At 41.9% G+C, this 15,161-nt stretch overlaps 1 protein-coding gene across 1 annotated transcript in view; it reads left to right on the forward strand.

The window, feature by feature from the left end:
* The window catches only part of CUNH1orf94 (chromosome unknown C1orf94 homolog), a 39,876-nt gene extending 36,441 nt beyond the window's left edge, over positions 1-3,435 (forward strand). Inside the window, exon 7 of the mRNA XM_004640997.2 lies at positions 3,050-3,435. Coding sequence (XP_004641054.1) covers positions 3,050-3,125 — 76 coding nt within the window. The 3' untranslated portion in view covers positions 3,126-3,435. The remainder of the gene's footprint in view (positions 1-3,049) is intronic.
* Positions 3,436-15,161: the final 11,726 nt, after the last annotated feature.

The raw sequence follows: 15,161 nt of genomic DNA on the forward strand, positions 1-15,161 counted from the left end.
GGAGGAGGGAGGGAGGGAGGGAGGGAGGGAGGGAAAGGATTGAAATCAGAGATGCTTCCAGGGCCAAGTCGATAAGACTTGGTAGGCATGGTGAGTCTTGTTTTAAAAGCAGGAGGAAGCCATGAAGGTTTTTAAACTGGCGAGGATGTGCTCTAATTTTCTCTATGGAACGGATCATGTTGGCCGATATATGAGGAATGGGCTGCTCCAACACGAGCCGGTGCAGGGAGCACACCAGGAGCCTTCAGTGCTGCTCAAGAACAGATGCTGTGGAGCTTATGAGGGTGGCAAGTGCAGGGAAGGAGGACAATGAAGTGATCCGGGGTGTTTGTTTTCCTGGCAGAAATGATGGGACTTGATGCCAGTTGCATGTGAACTGTGGAACAAAAAAGAGCCCAGTCCAGTTTGTGGGTTTGCACTTGTATAAATAAATGTCAGTGCCAGAGTGCTAAGGTCAAGATGATTGGAGCAAGAGTCTGTTCATTAAGAGTCCAGTCTTGGACACGTGAACTTGAAGATGCCCGCTGGACAGATGGGTGGAACTCTGGGTGGAGAGCTGGACATAGAAGTCTAGTGGTCAGGGAGAAGGTTGGGGCTGGGAAAAAATTTGGGAGTCATTGGCCAATGCTTGATACTTAAAGATACGAATTAAGGTGGACTGAGATGACTAAGCGGTGTGTATACAGCGCAGAGGCCCAAGGGCTGAGCCCTAGGCATCCTGCAGGCAGTAAGGCTGGAAGATGGAACCAGCAAGGGATCTAAGGAGGACCTCTGCTGAGAGGGGAGGAACACCGGAGACTCAGGAAGGGAGCTGGAAGCCAGGTGCAGGAGGTGTTTCCTGGAGGGGAGAGGACACCATGGGAGAGTCACGAGAAAGCTGAGACCCTGCAGGGAGGAACATGGGAGCACAGGGGGGTGGCTGTGGAGCTTAGGGAGGCCCCCCAGAGCAGTACAGGGTGGCACATGACCCAGGAGAGGCTGCCCAGAAGACAACCACTACTGGGGCCTCAGCAGAGGATCTGGCCTGTAAGACAGTCTCGGGTGCCAGCAGAAAGGAGGATGCAAGAGGCAAAATTGTATGAAGTGGGAGGAGGAAAAGCAAGGGGCTTGCCCTGGGTCTCTGGGAAGAACGAGCAGAGGCAGGTGTTCCTTCTGAACACCTTCCTCAGGGCAGGACAACCACGCAATGTATCTTCTGAGCAATAACGCATTTTAGAGTTAAAAGGGCAGGAGTAGTAATTACACTGAAACCAGCATGATAGATGTTTCAGCAACCCCCACCCAAACCTGGAACTCCGCATCCTCTTTTCCCTCTCCCTCCTCCCCCTCCTCCTCCACTTCTTCCTCTTCCTCTTCCTCCTCCAGGGAGCCTCCCTGCTAGCTCTAGTCTACACAATTGCTCCTTTTCTTGCCCCTCTAGCTTGCTTCCCATCCAGGCCAGGGGCCCTTGGTCTTTGATTCCCATCAGAAGTTCTCCATGTGTAGCAGCTGGCTGCTTGAGGTGTGGCAATCAGAGAGGAGGTTTGTCATGAGAAATTCCTATAATTGTTAGCGCTTTGATTTTATATAACTGAGTGGAATTCAGTGTCCTTATAACAGTGTCACTTTCAATCATTTATTTTGCTATATGACTTTTGAAAGAGAGAAAAAGAGTGTGTTTACCTTTGGCATCGATTGGCTAGTTACACCTACTTCATGGTAGGGGCTGGACGGCTGCGTATAGAATGGTGAATAGCCCAGATGTCTTCCTGCTCTTGTATTTATTTTAGTGAGAAATGACTGAAACATAAGCAGAGCCTCGCTGGTCCAGGATGTTCCTAGAGAGAGACAAATACTGTCTGTTACCAGCTGAGGCGTTCCAAATTAATGCAGTGCTCTGTTTCCATTACTTCTTCCTCCTTCTCCCCTGTCCTCCACCCACCCCGCCTCTGTTGTTTTATCAATTCATGGGAGGCTGCCTTGAACGTGAATCTGTTCTGTAATTTGCATCCGCCCAGCTGAAAACTGATTGAGAATCCCTGGATTAGACTAAATCTAGCCATTTGCTCTGTTGCAATTTATATTGAGCTCTGTTCCCATTGATTCAAAATATCCTGGCAGATGGGTGAAGAAATTGCAATTGCGACAGGGTCCCAGAGGTAGGGTGCATTGCCCCATCTGGAGAAGCCAGGGCAGCTTCACGTAGGAGATGGTTCTTGAGCCCAGTGTAGAAGTATGAATAGGAGATTCTCAGGAGAAAAGGTCGAGGTGTGTGTATTTTTTCTCTTAGAAAGTGGACTTATGTCTTCTCAGCTCGTCCTTCTCTCAGGGCCTAGCAAAGTCCCAGCTGCTTACTGATACCTCTAACATTTAATTCCCTTATTTATGTTACAATGAAGGGCCTGATTTAAGCAGGTACTGGGCATGGAGAAAGTGTCCCTGGGATTGTCCAGAGTCTCAGATCTAATGCCCGAGCCTGTTCCTATGTTTTCTGGTACTATGGAATGCCTAGTCCTCTAAGGCAAGTAGTGTAGTCCCAGACATACCGGTAAACTGCTCAGCTCCACGGAGACTTAATTCTTGGTGGTTCTGATGTGGAGACAGTTTAGGTCTCCTAGAAGTAACCCTTAGGGGGCCTGCCTCTTAGCTCAGTTCTTTAAGTGGCTGCTTCAATAAAGCAGTCAGGCTCAGGTTGCTGTGGTTCAATCCCCACAACTCAAGCCAGCCACACCTGCCCTGAAGGCATTTGGAGCAAAAAACAAAAAACAAAAAAACAAAAAAACAACAACAAAAAAAATCCGTCTACCTAGAAGTAACCCTTACAGGTGCATGGCAGTTTATTGGTCCAAGTTAGTGGCACTAGGATTCAATGTCCGCTAATTGTGTTATTTTAGTATTTTATTGTCCCAGAGCCTGTTTTTCTTTTATTATGCTAAAGCTTTCAACCTCCAATGCCTGTCATGATCTGCACAGTCTTTGATTACCACAAAATTAATAAATAATATTTTTTTCTAACCTCTCCAGGAACATCAGGAATTTAATCATATCATCTGTCCTCCCTCTCTTGCAGGTTCAACTCAACATCTGGCGGGCCGCCAATGAACAGCCCTTATTTTTCCTCCAGTGGAAATGGCATCAGTTTTTAGACTTCTTTTTTAGCCCTCTGCCCCCTTTAGCCCTTAGATCCAGGCTAAGGGATCTAGAATTCTGCACTGTGCAATAGCTTGGCATGAAGTTCAGAAAGCCAAGGCTCAGAGCAGGTCATGGACAGAAAACAACAAGACCAGATTCACTGATTGACCATCTGTATTTATCACACACACACACACACACACACACACACACACGCACGCACACACACACATACACACACACACACCTTCCACACAACACAAGCCAAACACATACCCTCCTGTTCATACTCACTTGCTCAACCACACAGGCACCTGTATTTCGCTAACATGAGTGAGTTTTATTTCTGTTGTTGTTAAAATAGGAGTAAGGCATTTACTTTTAGAAAGTTTGTATTTTATGATAAAACTCTGAACTGCATAAAATGCATATGCTTGTTGATTTTTGTTGTGATCTGGATTATTCAGTTTTTGCTGTGAAACTCCACACACTTGCCCCAGGACAGAACAAAAGACCAAGGGCTGGAGTCTTTGGAGTGCTGCTCTGCAAATGTGGGGCCCCAGGAATCACAAGCCTGGGGGCTTAGCTCATCTTCCGTGACCCACTCATCCCGCAACATTCCACTTCACACAACCTGATTTCTGGACATCATGAAAGAATTGTACCTACCCCTGGTTATTCTGAGCAGAGCTTTTACAGAAAGTCCCTCTTAGACACAAAATGGAAACAGTGTGGCCTGGAGAGCAATAACCAAGTGAACTCTGAATGACAAACTGCCTAAGGTTGTGTGTCAGCGTCAACCCAGAAGTCAGCCTCCACGTTGCACCCAGGAGTGCTGCCTTGGTCTGTCTTGTCCAGCTCCAACTTGAATCACAACACAGACAGAACCCTGATCACCTTTATGGAGCGCACACATCTGAGAAGAGGAAGCCACATACATTGCAACAGCACATGTTCTTCAGCCCTCTTAGTCTAGGCCCACCACAGACATTCCCTTCCTTTCTTTCCCTTGAGCTTGGAGAGAGCCACAGTTGCATTCTCCTTAGACACCCCAGTCACCCAGCCCTGACCAGAGCTGGTCTGTGAAATGAAATCAGTGTGCTATTCTTTAACAAATGCTAACAAGACACAATTCAACAGATATTAATGTAAGGACATACTCTTCTTCGTGTAAAAAACTGAACTCTGCACATACATGACAGACTGACATCAGTTCTAACCTGCCTTGCCAGCCCTGTTGGTCACCTGGAAGCTCAACCCCGCTGTGAGAACAAGATCAGGGTGACACTAGGAGCCCTGTTTCCAACAGAAATTAGAGTCTGGTGGCTTGAAAGTCACCAGCATCTTAGGAAGGCTTCAAGCCCAGTGCCTACAAAGTATTTCTCTTGATCTCAACGCATGACACCATTGGCCTTGCTGACATTTCTTTCTGGAACTGTTGAACCAAGTTTTCCTTCCAGGTTCCCTTAATACTGATAGCTTCTCCCTTTCACTATGCTTTGAGATTCTTCATCAATCCTAAGCCTCTACTTTCAGTATTGTTCCCTCAGTTCTATTAATGTCACTAATAAGAGTTGTGAGGACTCAAAGGTAATGTGAACTTAATGTAGACTTTATATACACTTACTGTAGACTTGTATTTTTACAGTGGTGGAGTAAATCTGTTTCTGACCCTCTTCTCTTGAAACTTACTCCTCAATAGCAAGGCAAACCAGAAAACCTATGTAAACTCCTTTCTCAATAGAACTAGGAGAAGACTACATCTTATTGTTTACACAAAGTCAGAAATCAGATGGAGGAAGGGTAAATGCCTGGGCAGAATAGGGGAAAGTCATGTCAAAATGCTTGCCAAGAGAGGTATAAGCAAGAAGCAAACCATATTTCCCAGCAGAGTCTTGAAAGTTTCAGGTACCGGATATAATATGTGTTTGATAGTATCGAAGGTGGTGCTGGAGAAAGATGAAAGCAAAAGATTGATGTACTGAGTATCTCTGATCTGACCCTATGAAGTCAGGACCCACAGCGGCTCTATAGGAGATGGGAGACATTTCCTCTGAGGAAACTTACGGACCGTGGATAAGGATTGTGGGTATGAGGAATCTAATGAAAAGGGAGGGTTAAGTGAAACCCACATGCACAATGAGTGGCCCCAACGAGGCTCAAGGCTGGAACCAGGAAGCAGCACTTTGGGAGGGTCTCCTGGAGAAGCAGAGTTCCCTCAAAGGCCTTCTAAGGTACCAATGGGAATTAATCTACAATTAATGCCCTTTGACAAAGAGCTTCCAATCAACTTTTAGGACTTGATGGGGAATGGGAAGAGTCTCAAGAAGAAAGATCAAAATGAACCTAAAAAGAAACTAAGAGACAATATTCTAAGGGAGATAAGAAAGGCTAGTATATAGGTCAAAGATAAGGACAATGTATACAATTTTTTTATTTTATTTATTTATTTTTGGCAGAACTGGGGATTGAACTCAGGCCCTTGTGCTTGCCAGGCAAGCACTTATTCTACTGAGCCATCTCTCCGGCCTCACAATTTTTTTTAAAAAAACCAAGAAAATGTTTAGAGAAAGTAAGAGTTTGATTTGATTTATTCATTTTTTTTCAGTGAAAAGTTGAAATTATCAGAGAAAACTCATGAAAAAGGAGGAAAAAATGACACAGGATATATTACACAATTTTAAAAAGTAGAGTCCAGAAGACTCAGTATCTGCCCAACAAGAGATCTAGGGTGCAGAGTAAAAACAGAGAAGGGCAGGTAGGTCCTGATAAAATTTTAGCATCAGGGAGACAGATAAGATTCTACAATTTTCAGAGAGACATCGAATACACAAATGATAAAAGATCTGGACAGCATGCTATTTATAATGATTGGAACCTAGAAAACCCAGTGACAAAGTATTTGAGAGAAATTTTGAGGAAAATTATCCTAATTCCAAACTCTTATCAGTGGAGTCACAATGGGGATGTTTTCAGATACTCAGAGTCTTGCAAAATTTAGCTCGTGGTGCATTTGTTAGGAAGCGAATGGGCAAGGTAAGCTATGACAGGGAGTTTAGCCAACATGGACTCCCAAAAAGCAGATGTCCAGTGCAAGAGAGAAACTCAGGAGATCCTTGAGGTAAAAATAAGGAAGATCAAAGGAGATGGCTCTGTGGCATAAGGGCCTGCCTGGCAAGCACAAGATTTTGAATTTGATGCCTGGTACAGAAAAAAAAAAAAAAGAAAAGAAAAGAAAAGAAAGAAAAAGAAAGCAATAGAATACTCATCTCTGACAAAACTAAACAAAAAAAGGGGATACAAATAAAGGAGCATTTTGTATCTGTATATACAAAACAGGACAGATATACAGGTACTTTCTCTTAATTCAATGAGAAAAAAATTTGTACTAATATTGTTCGGACAAGATATCAAGTCTGCATCTTGTAGTATGAATAACCACTAGAAAGACAACAATATGCAATGTACTAATTATTGAACTGTCCTACTAATCAGTTTCAAAATTGTCTCATTGCTATTTGTTTCTCAATAAAATTAGCCAAAAAAAAAAAAAGAAGGAAGATCTTAGCTTATAAGCCACCCTCCCACTGGGCATAAGAATTGCAAGCCTGGAATCCCAGCACTCTGGAAGGCTGAGGCAAGAGAACTTCAAGTTGCAGCCCAGCCTAGACAACTGAGTAACTTAATGAGGCCCTACTTTAAAAAAGAAAAAGAAAAAGTTGGGGATGTAGCTCAGTGTGAAGTTCCCTGGGTTTTCTTGCAACCTCTTCTGTTTATGGAGTTGAGGAGGCTGCAGAAAAGGGAAATGATGGCTTATTCCCAGAGTTGGCTCTGGAAAGTTGTTCTCTGGGTTGTTTTATAGCAGTTGGTAAATATGGGAAGATTTAGCTGTCAATTGAAATAAAAAATAAAACAATTGTCATTAACTGTGCAGTGAATAATAGTTATGTGGTCGTAGTAAGAAAAAGCTCACAGAGGGATTTAAGCAGAAATGGTGACATGACTAGAATGGAAAGATGCAGGGGAAGAGAAAGGTGTGAAAAGAGAGGAAGTCCTCATTTATCATCATGGGAAGTCAGAAGGTAACATCTGAGACAGATGACTTAGGGACAGTGGAACTCACAAAGTCGCCTAAGCATCTGGAGGTAAATACCAGAATAAAGAGCAAAGGAACTGAAGGGGCTGCTTGTGAGAAACAGCATGGGTTTGGGGGGGGGGTGATGGGATAGGGACGGCTGCCTTGTTTATGCACCTTGTAAGCATTATTTGATTTTTCATTATGCGCATGGATTTCTTTCATGCAAATAAATGTTTACTTTAAACATTGTGCATGGAAACTATCTAGTAGTTTGGCACATGGCGGGTGTCAGAAAATGCTTGTTGCATTGTTTAGAGCTGCTGCCCACGCAGCCAGACTCCAGGCCCAGTCTCTCATCTCAGGTCCTCAAAGAATCAGATTCTCTATAGCCCTTAATTCTTTCCCCTTTAAAAAAATGTTTGAAGAGAAAATTTAGCCAAGGGAAAGCCCAGCACCAATGCGCAATACCTTTCCAACACCCGCATCCCCCTCTCTGTTCTCCTCTCAGGGAATTCCAGGGACATTTGTGGAATGGTGTGAAGAGGCACCTTGAGTGGTTTTCCTCCTACTGCAGGGTTCTGAGGTCTGGGTAGCACTGAAAATCCCAAGTTCCTCTCTGTGTTCCTTCCATTCATCCCTAACCCCACCTTAGCTGTTTAGTGTGCATTCACTGAAACTTCTTTGGGATAGCCCAGTGGGCAAGTTGTCTGCATTGGTTGCCCCCATTAATTTCTAAGCCTGGCCATTAAGTGATCGTTGCTATGGAAGTTGATGAGGTTCTATGTGGCCCTATGAGAGCACATACGAGGGACACCAAACCCAGTCCCAAGGGTCAGACAAGTGACAGCTGCTCTTAGAATCTTTTCTCAAGTCTCAAGCATCCCCCAGTCTCCTTCCCCTAACAATTCCATTTGAAAGTCTTAAAAGTGATGATAGCCCATGTGTAATTTAAGCAACAAAGTTGAGAAATAACCTGTTATTCTGTTTTCTAGAAACCCTTCATGAAACAATAATAGTTACTAGTCTTTGAACACTTATAAGAAAATAGGCACAGAAATATATATATATATAAAGTATATATATAATATATTATATATATATTATATAATATTATATGTAATTCTTTGCCTAGTCTCTTGTAAGTTATACACATATAACTTATTTAATGATCATAATAGCATTATGAGATGTATATTTTGGCGTATGTAGGAACTAAGGTTCAGAGTGATCCAGTAGGTCAGATGGTGAGGGAACTCAACTCAATATTTTTTCATCCACTTTTCCTCTTGCTCCCCTGTTTCTAATAACACAACCTCCTGTGAATGAACCCTGTTGGAACTTACATGATAAGGTTGATGGTTAGTAAATTTTCAGATGGCTAAGTTTGCTAAGTCATGTTCCAGCATTAAGTCATTGTCACAAGAAGTAGAGGATGAGGGCTGAGGACTAAAGGAGAAAGAGGGTGGACTCCTCCATGGGGAAAGAAAAGAGTTGCCTAAAACAAAAATCTGATTTGGCAGGACTTCAGATACTCCTCCACACCTCCCCTTTGGGGAAAGGCATCCTTGGTTTTGTGTTATTTGTTCCTTAGAATAACAGGGTTCGACAGTGATATCAAATATGTATTTAGCCCTTTCTCCTTATTAAAGAATCTTACTTTCAGTTTAACATGACTCCATTTAGAATATGTAACTTGGTTCTGACCAAAGAGGATGCAGGGAAAGTGTTGTGCGTGATTGTGGAGATACGTGATAGATAAGCAGAACAATACAGTGGAAGGACCTGAGCCCCTCAGAACATTCTGGAATGTACAGGCGCCAGAAAAGCCCTAGAATGTCCACTTCCTCAGAAAGAAGTGAACTACAGGAGAGGCAAGTGAACTATTAAAAGCTGTTATTTTGGAGTGTTCTCACACATAGCCAATCCCTCTTATAATTGAAATATTACAAATGAAGTCATTCCATCGAGGAGATTTTTTTTGTAACAGAACTTGAACTCGGGACCTTGCACTTGCCAGGTGGCATTGCCAAGCTACATAACCAGCCTAATTTTTTTTTGGGGGGGTGCGACCAGGGATTGAACTCAGAGTTTGTCAGGGAAGCGCTTAGTCTACTGAGCCATCTCCCCGGCCCCTAGCCTAGATATTCTTGACATCAGCTAATATCTATTCATCCGCTCTTTCACCCAGCCATCTCTCTATTTATTTACTCAATTACTTAGTAGACATTTATTGAACATTTTCTCTGCACCAGGCTTGCTGGGTGCTGAGTTACACAGACAGACAACCATATTTTCTGCCTTTACAAAGCTAAGTAGCTGAAAGAAGGAAGAAATTTCAGCAAGGAAAGTTTCCCTTGCCACAACCAAACTGCCCAGACATTACTTAAAAGAGAAGGTGAAAATGGTCTTAGTGGGATCAGTCTCATAAATGAAACATTTACTGTTGGCTTCCTTTTACAAAGAGACTAAAAGCCTTTCGAGAAGCCAAGGTAGCTTATATATATTTTCCAGGACTGCACCTTTCAAATAAATGTTCGAAAGTTCATACTATCAGTCAGGACCCAGACAGGAGACAGAAATGACGTCACTTATTTTAACAGCAACGATTTAATATAAATAAATCTTTACTGAGAAATTGAAAAGGCGTAAAAATAGCTTGAAGATAACACAGAAGTGGCAACAGCAAGACGCAGCTACCACATGGAGGAACAGGGTGGAATGGTTAATGTGTAGAAGGCAGCAGGAGCAACTTGGGGAGTTGGACACATGAACATGGGGGCTAGGGCTGTTCAGGTGGTTTTGGTTTCTAAGATTAGAGAAAGGTCCTATGGGGTAGGGATTGATACTTCTGAAGAATACTGCTGTAAAGCTAGTCTTGGAAGTGTCCAGAAGATAGGAAATTGGATGTCACAACCACTCTTGCAAAAAAACCCACCATTATACAGTTGATGCTGACAAGAACAGGAGCCAGAGAGGTATGAGCAGTTCCTCTTCCTCCTCTACCCTGACTCCTTCTAGTGTCCCGGGTTGTCAGAGCCTAACAGGAAGCAGCAGGCACAGTAGAGATGGTTTGTAGTTTCAGGATCACCGTCAATAGGCTTGAAGCCAAGGAATAGGCCCTGTAACTGGAAGACCCTCTGTCACAGACTGAATATGAACTTCCAAAATTCATACACTGAAGCCCTAACCCCATTGTGGTGGAGGTGCTTGGAGACAGGACCTCTCGGAGGTGACTAGGGATGGATGAGGTCATAAGACTGGGGCTCTCATGATGTGTTAGTGACATTATAAGAAGAGACACCAAAGAGTTTACTCTCTCTGCCAAAGAGAAGGTCAGGACAGCATCCAGTAACATGGTGGCCACCTGCAAGACAAGAGGAGAGATCTCAGAGTGAAATCTCCCTGGCACATTGCTCTCAGTCTTTCCAACCATTAGAACAGTGGTAAATAAATTTCTACTGCTTGAGTCACTGAGTCTATAGAATTTTGCTATGGCAGCTTGGGCAGAGTGAGAGGTACCTCAAAGACCTTGACAGAAAAACTTTTAAGGCTGATGAGATGCCCTGAACTTGACCCATAGAGAAGTTCCCACTGCAAAAGGTATCTTCTGAGATTTCCCTCACCATTAGTCATGGAGAAGAGTGTATATATACCTTCCCAGACATACAATTCTTGGACAAAGCACATTGTGTATGTTTTCCTTCTTCATTCTTCAGAAATTGCCTATTGTCCTTCAACAATCATCCGGGAAGCCAGGGGGGCTGGGTAAGGGACGATCAGAAACTATTAATCAACAGACAAGTCTTCTTCTTGCTGCATCATAAAGTCTTAAGGCTTAGCTTCAGCAGTTTATTAAATTACCAGAACGCCAAGAAAAATAGCTTTAATAACACATTTCTGCCTATCTATTATTTTTTATAACCCAGAGTGGAGAATTAAAAGGCTCCCTACCATTTAAAATAGCATTTTAAAAATTAAAGTGAACATGTTCGAGGGGTTTTTTTTTTAAACTCAAAAAAAAAAAAGAAAAAAAAAAGAAAAAGAAAAAGAATCCATTGATTCAGGATGTGATTTCTCTAAGCCAAAATTTTATGGCTACATTTTTGTCTGGTGTAAAGGAAGGAGGTGAAATGGCTTTCCTTGAAAGGTTTTGAAGAGTATTAATTAGAACAGGTGGATGGGCAGGTCACTTTGTACTCTCACGTGATTTAGTGTTCCAAGCACTATTTTCGAGAATTATAATGTTGAAGACGCTGAGATAGAGATATTATCAAGGAGACCAGCTGGCCACCCAGATGGGGCCTCATGGGGAGCGGAGCCCGTAGCAAAGTGCTCACAGTTCAGGTTCTGCTTCTGAGCTGTGAAAATTCAAGAACTTTATCATGTCCTCAGAACTGGCTAAATTCGTAGGCTGATGTATAAAGCTATTATACGTTTATTTCTTTTTTAATTAATTAAATTTACCTGTACATTTTAGATACATATAAGGATCACATTTATCACAGGGAATTTGAGCCTGCGCATGGTATACTTTGATTCTTTTATTCCCATTCCCCTCCCCTCCCTTCAGTCCTTCTCCTCCTTATTAATAAAAGCTGTTTCCCTTTTTTCTTCTTTATTCCTTCCCCTGCCACCTTTCCTCCTTCCTCCCTAGTTGTACTTCCCATTTAAATATTTTCTTCCTACTTCACAATATCTCTAATGCCTTTTGGTCCTTATTTTCATGTTCTGCTTCTCACACAAGACAGAATGTGCAATATTTGGACGTATGTATATCTGAATTATTTCACTTAAGAGTATGGTTTCAAGGTGCGTCCATTTACCTAGAAATGTCTCAAGTCTACCTTTAATTATGGCAGAGTGGTTCTCCACTGTATTAAAAAAAAACCCACATCTTCTTTATTCATTCACTAGTTAATGAACATTTGGACTCTTTCCAAGGTCTACTACAAACTGTGCTGCAATAACCGTAGAAGTGCACAAGTCACTGTGGTATGTTGCTCTGAATTCTTTTGGGAAGATAACGAGAAGAGGAATAGCTGGGTCCAGCCCTAATTTTCTGAGGAGAATCCACATTGATTTCCACAGTGGTCGCACCAGTCTACATGCCCACTAACAGTGGAGAAGCTTTTTCTTCCACCTCAAGGCCCGCTGGCATTTGTTACTGGTCGCCTTCTTGCTGATAGCCATTCTTTGCACAGCTAAAAAAGTCACCAACAGAGTGAAGAGACTATTCATATAGGGGGAAAAAGATTTTGCCAGCTGTTCCTCAGAGAAAGACCTAATATCCAGACTATATAACGAACTTAGAAGAATCATTAGACCCCCAAGTGGAATCTTAACATCGTTTTAATTTGCATCTCTCAAGTGACCAGTGATACTGAACATTTTTTCATGTATCTATTTGCCATTCATAATTTTCCATCTGAGACATGTTGTTCTTTCCAGAAGTCCATTGTTGGACTGGGTCTTGCAATTTGTGGGTCTAATGATTTTTCTGAGTTCTTCGTATATTCTGGATATTAGGTCTTTGTTTGAGGAACAGCTGGTAAAATATTTTTCCCACTGTATGAGTAGTCTCTTCACTCTGTTAGTGACTTTTTTTAGCTGTGCAAAAGTTTTTTAATAAGATGAGATCCCAGTTTTTTATTCTTTGTGATATTTTCTTTTCTCTATTTATTATTTTACTTTTTAGGGAAGGGTCTACAGGGTGTTCAGGGTCTCACTACTAGATTGGACTCATAGTGATTCTCCTGTTTACAGCCTCCCAAGATCTGGGATTACAGGAGAGCACCACCACGCCCAGTCTCGGTCACCCTCTCAAGGCACCGCGGGGGTGGAGCCAGCTTAGTAGGCCAGGGGATTGAACTCCTGGCCCCTGTGTCTGCTTAAGCAGGCCCTTTATTCTGCTGAGCTACTTGGCCATCCCAATGTTTTCTATGTAATCAAGGTTTTGTTTTTATTAAATCCTTGTCCACAGCCAGGGATACAGCCCAGTGTCACAGTGCCTGCCTGGCAAGCACAATGTCCCAAGTTTGATTTCTGGCACACACACACACACACACACACACACACACACACACACACACAAAATCCCAAACTATAATTTTCCCTACATGTATGCCTTCAAAAATTCTACCTACAGTTAGTGCTTATATTGTTTGATCAGTTTTTTGTGCCTATATCTTGTAATCTGAGCAACTACTTTGAAGATAATAATATGCAATATACTCATTGTTAATTTTCTATAATTTTGTTTTGAAATTCTCTATAGTTTTCTTGGTGGTTTTTTTCCTCTTTAGTAAAAAATAGTTCTACCTACTTTTCTTTCAGTAGATTTGGTGTCTCTGTTTCAATATTTAGATCTTTGAACCACTTTGATTCTAGTTTAGTAGACGGGAAGAGATATGGGTCTAGTTTTAATCTTTGGCATGTGGAAAGCCAATTTTTTCAGCATCATTTATTAAAAGCTTATTTTTCCTCCATCGAAGGTGTTTCCTTCTTTGTCAAAGATAAGGTGATTAAGGCTATGGAGTTGTTTCCGCTACTTCTAATCTATTCCACTGATCCTGATGTCTAGTTTTGCTTTGTTGCCAGTACCATGCTGTTTTATCACAGTAGCTTTGTAGTATAATTTTGAATTGGAGATTGTTGTGCCCCCTGACTTGCCTTTGTTGCTCAGATGTGTTTTTGCTATTCTAGGTGTCTTTTGGATCCAAATGAATTTTAGGATTGTTTTTCTTAATCCTATTACGTATGCTATTGGTATTTTAATTGAAATTGTATTAAATCTACAGATTAAACAATTTAGGGAGTATGTCCATTTTCACTCTGTTGGTTCTTCCTACCCAAGAACAAGAGATATCCTTCCATTTTCTGATATACTCTTCAATCTCCTTTTTAAGAGTGCTGTAGTTTTTAATGTAAAGGTCATTTACTTCCTTTGTTAGATTGATTCTTAAGTATGTCGTTTTCCCAGATGCTATTGTAAAAGGTATTTTTCCCCTAACTTCTCTCTCAGTGAGTTTGTTATTTGTGTACAGAAATACTATAGAATTTTGAGTATAGCTATATAACTGAATTTAATTATTAAATCTAGAAGCCTTTTGGTGGATTTTTTGGGGTTTTCTATGTAGAGCATCACATCATCAGCAAATAATAATAAATTAACTTCTTTCTTTCCAATCTTTATTCCTTTTATTTTTTTCTCTTGTCTAATTGTTCTAGCTAATGTTTCCAAAACTATATCGAATAGGTGTCTTAGTTACTTTTTACTTGTTGCTGGGACAAATACCCGACACTCAAAATTAAGGAAGGAAAGGTTTATTTAGCTCATAGTTACTGGAGGGTTCAGTCCATATTCCGCTGGTTCCAAGGCAAATGACAGCAGTTCATGCGGCAGAAAACAATGAAGAGCAGGAAGGAGCAGCAGCTGCGGCGTCCATCAAGCCTCTCTCTTTCTTCTGCGCTGACTGCGAAGACCAGTGCTCCACAGTGAAGATCGGAGCTCCTCCAAAGTGGCGCGGCTGTGTAAATCAAGCACCTCCGAAGACTGAGACTTCTCCAGGGAAGCCGGGCAGGGCGGCAGGAAACCAGGCAGGGCGGCAGAAAGCCTTTCTCAATTCCTGGGCCCTGCCCACCTGCAGGGTTAGGCCCCCATACTGAAATCTGCTAGAGCTGATTCAGCCAAGTTGACACAATGTATCAACTAACACAATTAGGAATGGTGATAGTGGACATTCTTGCCTTGTTCCTGACTTTAGCATAAAAACTTTCAGTGTTTTGGCCATTTAGTATGACTGTTTTTGTCATAGATGGATTTTTATCAGATTGAGACAAATATCATTTATTCCAGTTTTATGTAACATTTTTGTCATGAATGCACGTTGGACTTTGTCAAACACTTTCTTTGCATCTATTGATATGATCATGTGATTTTTGTCCTTGGCTCTGTTGATATGGGGTATTACAT

Source organism: Octodon degus, unplaced genomic scaffold, assembly GCF_000260255.1.
Source record: "Octodon degus isolate 3935 unplaced genomic scaffold, OctDeg1.0 scaffold00130, whole genome shotgun sequence".
Taxonomy (NCBI): domain Eukaryota; kingdom Metazoa; phylum Chordata; class Mammalia; order Rodentia; family Octodontidae; genus Octodon; species Octodon degus.